Source organism: Gallinula chloropus (assembly GCF_964237585.1).
Source record: "Gallinula chloropus genome assembly, chromosome: 1".
Taxonomy (NCBI): Eukaryota; Metazoa; Chordata; class Aves; order Gruiformes; family Rallidae; genus Gallinula; species Gallinula chloropus.
The window spans coordinates 77,095,199-77,110,143 of NC_140085.1; the positions used below are offsets into that span (position 1 = coordinate 77,095,199).

At 44.1% G+C, this 14,945-nt stretch overlaps 1 protein-coding gene across 1 annotated transcript; it reads right to left on the reverse strand.

Annotated features, from left to right (window-relative positions):
• Window positions 1-268: 268 nt before the first annotated feature.
• GOLT1B (golgi transport 1B) lies at window positions 269-12,598 on the reverse strand (the record flags this gene model as incomplete). The annotated part of the gene is made up of 5 exons (XM_084269325.1): window positions 12,528-12,598; window positions 6,702-6,793; window positions 4,765-4,943; window positions 1,663-1,744; window positions 269-307 (listed from the first exon to the last, which is right to left on the reverse strand). Exons 1-5 carry the CDS (start codon window positions 12,550-12,552, stop codon window positions 269-271), a joined length of 417 nt encoding a protein of 138 aa, XP_084125451.1. The 5' UTR covers window positions 12,553-12,598.
• Window positions 12,599-14,945: the final 2,347 nt, after the last annotated feature.

Sequence of the window (14,945 nt, forward strand, 5' to 3'; positions counted from 1 at the left end):
AGTCCTGAACAGTTGTAACACGGGTTACTCCATGACTTTCACCTCTTCAGTTTACTTCCTGAACTCTGGAGTTACTTTCCTAGAAGCGTACTTGCTGAGCTTCTTTTCTAATGTATATTGTTGACTATACATTTTAAATTAAACTGTTATGTAAAGAATGTAACAAGCTTTTCCTTTGTACACAACTTAATCTTTGTGCTGAGTATTCTTCAAAAGGATTTTATAAATAATACAGTAAGTTTAGAATCAGTCTTCCGCCCTCTTGTCATTATACCATGTTGTTGCTTTCTCCAACTTTATCTACAAGCTGTAGAAAAAGGAGACAAAAAGGTTTTAAGCAGCATGACATCTATGCACAGTGAAGTTACTCTCGACTAGTACTTGCTACTTGCACAGTTAGTACGTGACTGGAAATGAGTCAAGTAGTACTCACCAAGGTCTCATGGTTTTAAGTTTGTGAAAATTAAAAATCTTACATTGCAACTGTGTTTCTGCATGACATGTTTTTTCTCATATAGACATTTACAGTGCAAATGAAGATGCAACAGAATGAAAAAGGAAATAGAAGAATGCAGATAACACTGCTAGCTTAATGATTAAACAAAACAATACAGTATCAGCCACACATGCATTAGTAGACCAAGTAAGATATTTCAACTGACCATTACTGTGGATTCTCTTCTGAGCCTACGTAGGCTTTGAATAAAACATTAACAATTATCTTTTTAAAACAAGATTTAACCCCGTTATGATCAAATGTGACTATGTAAGATCAATTGACAAATGAAGCACTCAATTGATCATTAATTATGAGCCAGAACTTGGCCTAACTGCAAGATTGGAACAGATGATCTTTAACACTAATTTTTTTTAAAAAATACAGACTGTGTACATCTAAGCTATGCCCCCTATTAATTGTTTTAGTAGTAGCTGTTTAAACTGTTACTTTCAAAACTAGGGTTAAAAATGCTTGTGTTAAAATACATACAGAAATTAGCACAGTAAAAGTAGTTGACTGAAACACCCTAATACCACCTTTCTGGCACCTGTTAATTATCTTTAAATCCCTGGCTCTTTGGTTAAGAAAAGGGAAACTGCATTTGAAAAATCACAACTCTTGGTAAACAGCAAGACATAGTCTGGTACAGCAGACCTTCCTAAATACATCTGAGGACTGATTATGCATCGTTAAAGTTTCTGGATTCGCCATACAAGCTGCAACTTAACACCAGACTAAACTGTTTGCCTTCACAGAGCACTTCTCACCAGTACACGCAAACAGCACGCAGAGAACAGCACCCTCCTCGCCGCACAGAGGCAAGAGAAGAGGCAGAGCACAGTGGCACAGTTCGCCTATCTGGTGTCACCTAGGGCCAGCAGTGAGGCTGGAAGCAGAACCGCAGCGTTCCACATCACAACCTGAGTCTCTTCCCACTTCACAAGGCGTAAGCTTCAGCAGAGGCGCCCTTCCATTCCTCCTACACCTCACTAGGAACGAAGGGGATCAGTAATGGTGCCAGAACTCTACAGGGACACACACTCAAAGTCTCTCCTTTAACATTCCATTTGCTTTATTTCTGATGCTTTTCTATTACCACTATGACAATGGAATAAACAAACCAGTACAAGTGTCAAATTTTGCACAGAGTAGTGAACACTTACCGAGCTTATACCAGGTAAATTCAAGAGATATCCAAGAACTGGAACTCTTCTAATAAAGCCAACCACCACAGGAAAGAACCCCCTTTAAGTGACATATCAAGAAGATCATATTAGATTTTATAATTAAAACTATTTGAAGAAATGGGAGGTATTTTTGTAAACCAAAATGACATAAAATCTTGTATGTTGTTAGCAGCAAATTAATTTTACTAAATATATCAACAGACATTCAGCAGAGAAATGTGAGAACCAGGAAATAAACACTTTATTTTTAAATGGGTTTAATTTTCTTCATAGCTGGCAAACCTCAGTCAGCTCTTAAATACACAACTTAGTCAATGGCACTGATAGTCCTAAGTAATTTCTCACAGCTACTATATGTATTTTGAGATAATTTCTTTTTTACATTCTTAGGAGCTACATTCTTGCAGTACCTGATGTAAAACCAACTAAAGTTAATTCTGAGTAATCCCCTTTGAACCCATATACGGAACTCTTTACATTAAATAACACCAAGCGTGACAGAGTTGTGCATTCACTTATTAGAGAAATTTATGTGAAGTCAGGAATTTGAATGATGAGCCAGGGGATGTTGCCTAGCAGAGCTGCTACAGTGCAGTCCCCTGCACTGACCATTTTGTCTCTGTTGCAGGAAAACAAATTTTCTGTGGCAGTTTGCAATCAAGTGGAGCAATTCAGCTGGTGGGGGCACTCAAGAGTTCTCTCTTGCTGAGCTATACATTCCTTGAGTAGAATTAGGATTAACGTGGAATGAAGCCCCTGCCACAGTGAAGTTTCACAAGTCCTCATTCTCTTCGCTACCCTTCTTAAAGCATTTTATTTGGTGGGTAATATCAATACCAGCAAGTGTTTCCTGGAAACTTTCCCTTTAAAGACCAGATCATTTCAGTGATCCAGTAAATTGTGATGGAGAGCACACAAAACACTTGTAACACATTAAAACAACTGGTGTAGCCAAGAATAAGTCTGTATAGGTGGGACAGTACTGTTAGCTGTGACTTTGGCCTGTAATCTGAACAAGGCTTCAGAAGCAGCTGATACACCATTTCATACTAGCCTTCTTCAGTGGATGCAATCTGAATGCGTCCAAGTATGGCAAAGGACTAAACCTCTGATGAGAAACTCGTGACAGCTTTTTGAAAACAGGTGAGAAAGGAAAGACATGCTATTGAAACTTGAGTAAAATAATTGTGCTTCTCTCACTGCAGTCAGATGCATCTTAGAAACTAAAACAAGAAAACAAAACAAAAAAACCACACACACAAACAAAAAAGAAATAATCTTTGTAATCCTGTCTTAAGTGTTCTTGGACACCAGGATTTAAGCATTGCTTTCTAGACAACAGGGTCTCAGCAACTACTGCTACAGGGCGTATGAAAGGTGACTGTGTAAAAGCAGTCTAGAAATGCAAGACAACAGTCTACAAGATTACCAGAGGGATCTGAACACCTAATGGAACTAGTTTAGTAGTTTACTTTGAAAAAAATCAAGTGACTGAGAAAAGTACAATATATGAACTGGAGTAAAGGCCAAAAACATAATAACGGTTGAAATGAACAAGACTGAAGCAAACCAAAAAGCTTTGTCTGAAGTAGTAACCAGCTAACACTGTAGCAAGTAATTTAGATTTTAAGAACTATTAAGCACTATAAAAGCTGGTCTAAAGATGATTTAAATTAGATCAGGGCAGCATTCACACCCAGAATTATCTATCCCTTGTTGATACTCCCCTGGCTAAGGGACAGTCCTTGTGACCTAGGGATAACTACAGAGCTTCTATAACCTGTTCAACATTTGTTTTACCTTGCTAGCCTCTGGCTAACACCAGCAGATAACCCACAGCCAGCACCTGCTTAGACACAGTAATTTTCTAAGTTTGACAAGATCCTTTAAAAGGAGGGGTGTTTGGTTGGGAACACTCTATTTGCTTTGTGCTGCCTGATTAAACCCAAGTGCTACATCCCAGAAGTGACAGTGCATTAAGTACTGTGATTTTCTAAACACTTGCAGTGATAGAGTTCAGACTGAGTACAACAATAAGAAGCATGTATTAAGAGCAAAGTTAAAATTATTGTTTTTTTCTAAAATGCTTAAATACTTTATCTAAACTAAATACAAGATTAACATACTACTTTGCAGAGTAGAAAAAAAGAGAACCGGAGAACAGTGGTTGGACTTTGATTAACAGGAACTGTATTATTTAGCCAGCAGTTAAGCACTGAAAATTTTAGGGGTCTGTTATTAGATTAACAAGCATTAATGGAGCATCTTAATCTGAACAGAATTCCAAGTTCCTTCTTACTTTATTAGCATATTTTATACTTCACTCTATACTGAAGTATGAAAGTTCAACTGTGGAGATAGAGATAAAATATAGATATGAAGGTTTTAACAAGTCAAATTCTTTCACCACCACAACTGAATTTGTGAAGAAGTTAAATGACATCTGACAGAGAGAGAAATCACAGATCAAGACTGCTGTCCAAACACTAAGAACTGTCATCTTTCCTTAACTCCATCCAGACAATACTAACCAAAATCAGCAGTTCTGACTATACTAGGGCACAAGCATAATGAAGTGTTATAGAAAACATGAAATAAAAACATCTTTTCACTAGGCTACCATAGTAATGAAATTAAAGTATTTTGATGAAACAAGAAAAATAACCAAGTCCTTTGCCCCATTTGTTAAAGAAGAAATTCGCCACCAAAGAAAACAACCAAAATCCAAACAACAAAGTATCTAAGTTGCCTTCTTTTTTTAAAATGAGAAAATATTTAGGCTTTGGACTACTATCAATTTGGGCTTCTGGATATTTTGAAGCTTTAGAATTCTTTGGTCAGACATATACAACATTACTCAAGTCAGTTTGGTATATACCTCAAACATCAGCAGACTTGAATATTGGAAAAATACTTCCCAACTTTCCGCATCTTGGAAACGTGAATCAACATGTTTTATATATCACCTATCAAAAGCAAACACTTAAAGGATGTCACTTTGTCAGCTGTAAAGCAGCAACAAATTCTAATTCTTCCTAGATGCACCAGTACAGAAAGGCATTTTGAAACAAGTCTTACCTGAATAATAGGAAGAACCCATAAATTTCAAGGATCATTCCTATTAAAGGCCAACCAATGAGAACTATGAGCACACCACCCAGGAAAAAGCCTGTTGCTTTCATTTTGTGCTTTTGAAAGAAGAATCTAAATGTTCTTTCTAAGCCGATAACAAAGGACAAGCCAGCCACAAATAAAACCTAGAAGACAAAAACCAAAGAATGAAAATAGTTAAATTGCTAAGTTTAGGATGTAAACATGTATGTTCTACAACATTAGACTGCATTTCTTGCACTTCTTTTAATATCAAAAGACAGATGACAGGAAGAAATTTACTAGTGATTTTCTTTTTAACATCCATCTTAAAGCATTTGCAGCTAGCATTCAAAACTGCTTAGAAAGTAAAGAGACTACCTTTGTGCTGACAAGCACAATGATGTCAAAAGACCAGGTGGCAACAGTTACCTGCCCTGTAACATCAGTACACTCACTCTCAGCCAGCAGTGCTGGAGCTCAGTACCACTGACAGAAAAGGCTCCTAAAATACTGAGAAGATATGTTGCAAAAGCACCTCTGTTCTGTGCCATGGGCGTCTTCAGTAGATGATCTATTGAACAGTCCAAAGCCAAACCAGGGAAACAGATGAAGAGCATGATCAGTTACCTTCCTTGCGAGTTTTTTTGTTGTTTGGGGCTTTTTTGGGGGGGTTGGTTGGTTTCTCACTGGGTATAGTCTGTCCAACATTTACCAGTTTCCAGTACAGACTGAACACTACCACATTAGTCCAAACTAGTTAGAAATACCTTTAGTGTTCTTTAGCAACAGGACTTGTAATTACATTTCCGTTTGTAAGCATATATCTGGGCAACATTTTTGCTGAAAAGAGGCTAGTATCTCAGACTTCACTCAAGACTACAGATGTAATTTTGTATGTTATTTAATAAACCACTTTCCTAACACCTTTTCCCCTCTCTGATACCACTTTAGATTTCTGTAAGGATACAGTACCATTTCTTGCATTATCTTTGATTACCTCATAGCCTGTCATTGTCTCTTCCTACCTAGAACAAGCATTATTTTCTTTTTTACATTTCTACTATACGCTTTGTTGATGGTTCAGATCAATGCTTCAACTAATGCATCCAAATGCAAATATGTGTTTTTAAATTTTCCTTCAGTGAATCTTGGTATTTGACTCTGCTGCCACAGGATGACACTCATGAGTTTTGACCAGACTTTTAGGCATCAGCAAAAGAGGACATGAACCTCTACTGGGTCACGCTCTTGGCTGGCAGATCTGAGAAGAGCAAAGGCACAGAGATTAACACATTCAGAAAACACCTTGTCATGTTACATTTGCTTTGGATTGGGAAGTTTGTCTACTAGAACTAGGATTTATTTTCTGTCTTGCTTTAAGTGAAAGCTTTTTTTGGTAAAAACTGAAGACATTCAATCTCTCTACTATGCAGAGTGATGGGTTCTTCTAAACCCAGTCTATCAGCAACTAATACTTCTTCCTTTCCTCACAAAACACAGCAAAGCTACATTTGCTGGTGCGTACAGAACACTTCACTGTTCTTACACGAATAGATACTTAAATTTGACAGTTATCTTGCAAGATCACAAAAAAGAAAGTGTTAGCAATGACAGCCAGTCTAAAAACCTTATTTGCAACAGCATAACAGTTGTGGAACAAGCTGCTTCTTGTCTAACCAACCTACCGCAGGCCCAACCTGGAGGTACTGTATTTAGATTCACGGGAGCTTTTCCAACTTCAATCAGGACAAATGATTCACACACATCACTGGGCATAACTCTTTACTCTAAATCGCCAATGCATTTTTGTGATGCACTTTGAAATCAATAGCATATTAAAAATAAAAGAAAAATAGAATCATCTATCATACTTGATACTAAGCAGTGCAGAGTCTAATACTAAATAAACAGCGAGCACTTACATTTCCAATAGCCAAAAGAGCTTTGTCAAAGAAGAGTATCATTCCAAAGAAGAGAAAAAACACTCCAAAGCCTGTTAGTCCCATTCCAATCTCTGGAAAAGAAACAAATTTAGGCACATAACAAAACATGGTAACAGGAAAAACTCACTCATAAAAAGCCCCATGAAAAAAATTAGACTATAAATGGTGACAAACTTTATAACATCCAGTGTATGGTCATTCCAAGTTTATAGAAAAACTCAGCCTACTTTATGACCACCTGAAAACTTTCTTGAGCATACAAACACAGCAAGTTTTGTAGACAGACATTACTTCAATAACTCTTCATTACTTAGAAGCTACTTACCAGAAAATACCTATTTAGAACTACATGTTGAAATTGAACACAACAAAAAAGTGTGCATGTGTACATACACACAGCAAAGACATCCCTGGGAGTAACTGTCAGTATGGAGAAAAGGGCTGTTTTGTGAACACAGAAGTAAACTTTGTTTTCAACTTGCAACTCTGATCCCCATATGTTTATCAGAGTAAGGGAAGTCCATCCCATCCTCCTGAGACCTCACTCTCCATCTCCCATACTCCTGCACAGCAGTCCCACCTCCCCCCAATATCTGGATGAAATACAATTCAGATGAATGCTGTAGGGTCTTTCCAAGTTGCACACCCACTGACAGCTACTGAGCACTTGGGTCTCCAGCCAGTTTTCACAAAACTAGTAGATGCTTTGTATCTTTGAGTTCTGCCTGTCTGCAAAGGTTGCTCGAGAAATACTACAAAGGTGAGTAGGATGGAAGGTTTGCCTGAGAAACTGGGCTAGAAATGTGAAGATATGATTAAAGCTGCCACTTGACAATGCCCTCCAAGGTATCTTGAAGACAAAACTTAGAAATACATCCCACTTCTAAAATTAAATCTCTAAGGCCATCCTTTCAGAGATTGAATAGGAGGGAAGTAACAGGAACAGCAGCAATGTGGCTGCAGAAAATCAGTGTGTTCCCCATGCACTCACCCTTGTGTTATTGCTGTCCCTGCGACCAGAGAATTTAGACACCTGCAGAACACAGCAGCAAGCAAAACCAGTCCCCAGTACTGCAGACCAGCTGCCAGCCCTATACATGTCTGTGCATAGAGACAGATTGGGTTTGGAAGAACCCAAGAGTTTTGTATTGTCCAGCCCCAAACAAAACCAAACGACTCCAACTCACAGTCAGAGCCTCCAGTGCTACTGCTAGCCAGCTCTGCCTCAGGGGATTTCGGTGGCACTTTTGACTATAATGTGCTCTAGTTAACTGTTCACTGCTGCTTCAAGAGCTCAGGAGTAACGGAGTACCCCCTGCCTATTTATCACCAAAAAAAATTTGAAACAGCTGAGTGGGAAGATTTGTTACAGGAACACCCCACTGTAGCAGTAGGTGATTACAAACATGTTTCAAGTGAATACAGGAGAAATGGCAGCTGTAATCATAGCAGCTGTTGAAACCAAGCCTCTGCTTTCTTGCTAGATCCCTAATTTGTGCTGTGGCTGACAGAAATGAATAGTCCCTTCCCATGACTGCATATTTCGTTTATTGGTAGCTGGTAATTCCTTTGGCATTGTGCCTCCAAGTGTTTTCTTTGCAGAATACAGATTTTCTGCTCTTCTAAAGTAAAGAGTACTAGAGAAAAGGGCAGATTGCAATTGTCACATTGCATTCAGTCAGCAGATTCAATGGAAATAAAATCTGCAATTCCATTTTTCCTTGTAAATGAGCACCAAGAATGCCTGCAGTAAATAAACTGTAGCAGGTTACATAGCAGTTTTAACTCTGGGTGGTTAATATGCTCACTGCAGAAATTTAAAGTGGGAGTTTGTGGTGGTTTAGCTTGGCTGGAGGCCAGACACCCACCAAAGTTGGTCTACCACTCCCCTTTTCAGCTGGACAGGGGAGAAAATAGATATTGAGAGGCTTAGGAGTTGAGACAAGGACAGGGAGAGATCATTCCACACAGTGTGTCAGGCAAAACACACTCCACATAGAATAGAAAAAGAAAACTCTCCAATTTATTACACTACACACACAGTGAAACCAGAGACGGATAATGAGATGTACAACCAGATCTTAAAACACTTCCCCCTTCCTGCCCCTGCCACTTCACCAATAGAACTTTATCCGTGAATTCTCTCCCTTCCCTCCCCCTAGGATGGCATGGGGGTGGAGTAAATGGGTGTTTCAGTTCCTCACAAGTTGTTTTCCTTCTTAGCATGTGTGTGGAGGTGCAGGGAGGGGCATTCCTCACACTCTTCCCCTGCTCCAGTGTGGGGTCACACCCACAGGAGACAGACCATCACAAACCTTCTCCAATGTGAGTCCTCTCCCATGGGACTTCATCTCTTCACCAACTGCCCCAGCATGAGTCACTTCTATGGGGAGCAGTGTCTCAGGCCCCAGCTGCTCCAGCCTGGTCCTCCACTGAGTCACAAGTTCCCCCAGCAAACGAGCTCCAGTGCGGGCCCCTCTCTCCACAGGCTGCAGGTCCTGCTAAGAGCTTGCTCCAATGCAGTTCACAGCATCTTCCATGTGTGTCCACCTGCTCCAGCATGGGGTCTCTCCATGGGCTGCAGGTGGGATCACTGCTCCCCATCATCTTCCATGGGCTGCAGGGGGACAACCTGCTTCACCATGGTCAGGCTACAGGGTAATCTTCCTCTCCAGCACCTAGAGCACTGCCTGCCCTGACCCTGGTGTCTGCAGTTTCTTACATCTTCTCACTCCCTTCTCTGGTGGCAAAAAGCAGCTGCTTGCAGGTTTGTTTCCTCTTGAGAGTGATTCCCAGAGGTGCCATGACCAATGCTGAAGGGCTTTGGCTTTGGTCAGTGGCAGCTCCGGCCTTGAGCCAGCTGGTGTTTGCTCTGTCAGGCCTGGGGAAAGCTTCCAGCTGCTTCTTGCAGCAGCCACCCATGCAGCACCCCCCACCCTCACCCTTCCTCCAAAAGAACCCAGACATGAAAAGCCACACAGGTGATATGGTAGAACCACAGATTTCACACCATGTGGTCTGTCACCTGGCTGAAAGGTGAGCCCTCACTGCAGCTGGGGAAGCTGACTGTTCCTGTAACAAATCTCCCCACTTGGCTGGGGGAGATTTTTCAGTCAAAAAATGAATTTTTTTGGTGCTCTGAAATAGGCAGGGGGTACTCCTTTACTCCTGAGCTCTTCAAGCAGCAGTGAACAGTTAACTAGAGTATGTTATAGTCAAAAGTGCCACTAAGGTGGAGCTGGCAGTAGCACTGAAGGCTCTGACTGTGAGTTGGGTTTTATTTGGGGCCGAGCTATACAAAACTCTTGGGTTCTTCCAAACCCAATCTGCACACACAGGCACAGGCAGGGCTGGCAGCCTGTCTGTAGTACTAGGGGCTGGTTTTGCTTGCTGCTGTGTTCTGCAGGTGTCTAAATTCTCTGGTCACAGGGACAGCAATAACACAAGGGTGAGCGAAAGGGGAATGCACTGATTTTCTACAGCCACATTGCTGCTGCTCCCACTATTCCTCTCCATTCTCATCATCCAAAAATTACTGCTGAAAGATGATGAGTGGTCCAGGACTATTACTCTCTGCTGCCACTATCTCAGGAGAAGGTATTACTGACTTGATTTATAGCAGAATTTAGAAACATATTTGACAACTATTCTTAGGTTAAGAAAAAAAAGCCCCAGAACACTGCCACTTTTGCAAAGATCATGTACAAAATGAACTAGGAATTTTTATAGAGCATGAGCTGCTTTTAAACACTTAATGCTGCACCAGAAAAGCCTTCCCATACTCCTCAAATACATTTCAATGCCTAGAAATACAGAGTGGAGGTAGGAACGTTTTCTGAGTGTTTCTGCAGAAATCCTGTAAGCTGTGCAAGAGCACTGCAGCACTGTATCAAAACAGCTCAGAAAATATCATGACTTAAAATTAAGATGCATTGCTTGTGAAAGTTCAGAGAAGACAACATCCTCTATCTTTTACTTGCAAAATAAGAATGGAATTGTGCACTACAGGCTCCCAGATGAAGAAAATTAACATGTTTTGTCAGTTATACAAAATGTTTTACATTTTAATTGTTGTTTTGCTAGTAGTGTTTTTTAGTATTGAGAAACCAGCTTGTTTGGGGAAAACTAAGTGCATTCCTCTGCAATTACTGACAGTTTATACCTCTGTTCAGTGAATAATTAAAAAAGGCATTCTGGACTACTGCTGCAAATTTCACTTTCCAAGCATCAGCTAGCACAGTGATCCTCTCTAGGTACTTATCATGGTATTCCACCAGTAACTCTATGGTGAGCTCTGTATTTTTCCAGACAGCAGAAAGTTTAACAATACATGATGCAATATCTTCAGAATTTCAGAAAAACTGTGGGGCAAGACCCTAAAAAACTCTGAACCCCACAGTATTTTACTCACTGTTCTTGGTTCATAGTTAAAACCAATACAGGCAGCAGCAGTAGAGTTAGCTGAAGGTCCCACACAAGGGACTAAGAAATCTATTCACTCTTTCTTTCCGAAGATTCTCCCCTTCCCCCCAATTAATACTTCAGACAAGAGAGCAGATGAATGGGCAAAAGCTAAATCCACAAGGGTTTAATAAAACAGAAATCTAAAAGTTCGCCCCAAGGGTTAGCACCCACACCAGTGACAGAGCACAGCATCTCAAGAAATTGACCTGGGAAGCTGCTAGCCTGCTTTTCTGCCCGTCTTCACCCTTGGACTGGCTCTCCAACATCTGTTTCTAGTATTGTGCTATCAAGTTAAACTTCCTTTTTCACACCTCTCACACCTACCCTCCTTCATACCTGATACCACAACTCATATCAAGCAGAACTCACTTCCTTTCACACAGCCACACCAGAAGTGTATCACAAAGAGTGCTGACTGAAACCAAAGACCTCACGTTGTCCTTTACCATACAATTGAAGCTCATATAAACCCCTTTAATTTGAGTTATTTGTACTTTCCGTTTCAGCATCTCTGCTTCCAGATATATGTATCCAAGAAAAAGAGACCATGGCCACGTACAAGCACTTCTGCCTCAGACCGAGTGCCTGGTCCTCACCTTAAAACCCCCTCAGGGTCACCCCCTGAACGTTCAGCGCAGTAAGAGGCAGTCAGGAGAAACACCGTAGAGCCACTGGCATGCAATTAAGCGAAACCAAACCACTACCGCCCACTCGGAGGCACGCCAGGAGACTTCAGCTAATCGTCACTTCTGTTAACCGCTCAGCTCTCATTCATTCTCGCCACGGAGGGTCTGGCAGCCGGAGCCCAACAGCAGCGGCAGCGCTGGGGACGGTGCCCTCCCAGGGATGGGGGCACGGGCCCTGCATCCCACCTCACCGCCCCTGTCATCCGGCAACTCGCGGTACCGGCAGTCCGGAGGCCGGGGCCACCGCGGTTCCAGCAGCCCCGCCAGAGCGGCGGTGCCGACAGGCGCGGCCAGGTGAGCTCCGCTTGCGCCCGCCCGTCCCCACCCGCTGCTCGCCGGCGAGCGCCGCGGGGCGGGGAACGGGCGGGCCGCCAGCCCTCCCTCGCCCGCACAAGCCGGAGCCCTCCTCAGCGCCTCCCGCCCCAGCGCCGAGGGACGCCCCCCGCGCACGGGCTAAGGAAGAAGAACCGCAGGGGCGCCCCGCCGCAGCGGCCCGGGGCCTTCAGCCGCCCCAACAGCTGCAACCGCCGCGCTGCGGGCACGAACAATGGCTGAGGGTCCGGGACCGGCAGGCCAGGCCCACCCCGCACCTCGGCCGCCCCCAGCCCCGCGGCGGGCAACCCGCCTCCCACCCGGGAGCGCCGGCGGCCCTTACTCTGGGTGTCCGAGAGGGAGATCATGGTGCCGGTGGTGGCGGCGGGCGCAGAGCAGAGAAGCGGCGGCTGCAACAGCCACGTCTTCCGGAAACACGCAGCCCCCTTCACCTCGCCGCCGGCTGAAAGGAGGCCGCTGATTGGAGGAGCCGAAGCCAATCGGCACCCGCGTTGTTCGCGCGGCTGCGCCTCCCATCTCCGTACCCGCCTCTCGGGTTTCATTAAAGCCGACGAGCGGCGTCCGGGGCCTGCTGTTGATTGGGGGAGAGGGGCGCGTGTCGTCACTCCCACGCTCGCTCGCTCTTGCTGATTGGCCGAGGGAAGCCGGTAGCGGAAGAGGCGGAAGCCGGCTTGGTGAGCCGTAGGGGCAGGACCGGTGTGGTGCCGGCGCGCGGGAACCCGCTGGCGGGGGAGCGCGTGCCGCGGCTCTAGCCCCCGTTACAGGAGGGAGGGAGGGAGGGGGCGATGAGGCGCGGGCCTGCCGGCCGCCTCCTTCTCTGCTCCCCGGCCGGCCCCAGCCCGCGGCTCGTGTCCGGCGTGCAGGTGCCCAGAGGGCCGGCCTAAATACACCTCTCCGCTGACAGGGGGGCGGCTCTTCCCCCCCCCCCCCCCCCCCCCTCCCCGCCTTGCTGAGTCTCGGCTTCCCGAGGTGCGCTCTGGCGCTCTGTGGCTGGGTGGGGTCGCCGTGCGCCGCCGCCCAGGCGCCGCGCCGCGCCCCCCGCGCTGGTCGCGGGGTTTGCTCCCTGGCTTCGGGGGCTCTGCGCTCCGTGACGGTCCGTTAGCGCCCCTCGCTCGCTGGGGTCGGGGCTGGGCAGCTTGGCTTTGCCCGCTGTGGGTGGATCGTGAGGTACGGGAGCTTCCCGAGCCGGGAGCGGGAGTTGGAGCCGCGCAGGGCAGGGAGTGAAGCCGCTTCCCAGCCCGTCCGGCTCAGGCAGTGCTGGTGTGGGTGGGCTCGGGGGCCTCCTCTCCCCGGGACCGGGCTGTTGTGGCACGAGTTCACGGGCCTTGCCTGCTTGTGTGGTGGGGGACACCTGCCTGAGGGGGCAAGGTGCTGCTGCTGCTTGCCTCCTGTCCGCTGTGGGCTGTAAGATACCAGCTTGTTGTTAATTTGTTTTGTTTTATTTTAGGAGCTGCGTTTTCGAGGAGTCAGATGATAACTGGGGACCTGTGCTGGTGGCGGTGGTGTAGAATCAGCTACAAGATATGCTGAGGCATTTCTGTTAGAGATCCGAGCGCTTGTGGAGCTTTGGCAGCGATTAGGGGAACTTTCTTAGGTAAATTTCATTCTCTTCCAGCTCTGTGCGTAAGAAAACGGCTGATTCCTGAGCCGTTAGCCTAGTGATATTTATGTGGGTTGTGTTTATGGGCAGAGTAGAAGGCACGTGTTGCATTTACAGCGTGTCTGTGCCATAGCCACTCTTCTTTCCCGACACCCCTACTTGCTGTGTGCTGTGGGGAGACCAGTACTTCCAAATAGTTTTGTGTAAGTGGCACATGTTATAAAGACAGAAACGTGTAACTCAAACTGTGGGTGGCCTGGACGCCGCTCAGTTACGTACACAATACTCAATTTCTTTCTGGCGCATGGGCCTTAAAACTATTTTTGATTATAACCTTTTCTGACAAAGTCAGTATTATAGTGACACATTCTTTTCATATATATGGAGATAGAAATGTCCTGCTTTCCATTTATAGGACACAGTAAAATATTTGTTAGAATATTCGTACAGTGAGGTTCTACTGGATTTATTCCCTTTCACCTTCCCCCAGATGTGGGTCCCATTTACATAATAGTTCAGAAATCAAGAAAGGTGAGAGAATGTAACATTTCTTGAGTTTTGTGTTATTAGCATATAACATGTCAAAGTTGTTAAAAAATTAGCCAATAAATAGAATTTGTAAGTTCATGTCACTGATGATCTATTCAGAACCAGTCCCTTTCTCTGAACCAAACTATTTTTCCACTTTCTCCTAGAAGATCCTCTAGATGTGACTACTTTCCTAATGAGCACAATGTAATTTGTTCAGACTTTTCTATAAAATGATCTTTGAAGAGATGGGGTGGTGGGGGAAGGGAAGATAGGCCGAATGTAGGTGAATGACTAGTCTGTTAGACCGCACCTCTTGCAGAAAAATTGCTGACTTGGCCAAAATTGACTTGTTTTCTTTTATAAGGCTGGATGCTATAGCCTTAGAAATTGGTTGTGGGTCAGTATCTGTCCCTTCTGCAGATGGGAAAAATGTGTGTTGTCATCTAGTTGGAGATATTTACGTAGGCAGGTTAAATTGGAACTTAAACTGTTCTATTTACACCTCCTATACTAATGAAGAATCTCCTGCATTAAGACTAGAAGGATTACTCATGGAATAATATACCTTTTTTAAGATTATTATTTATTTTCTTCTTAGTGATAGTTGCT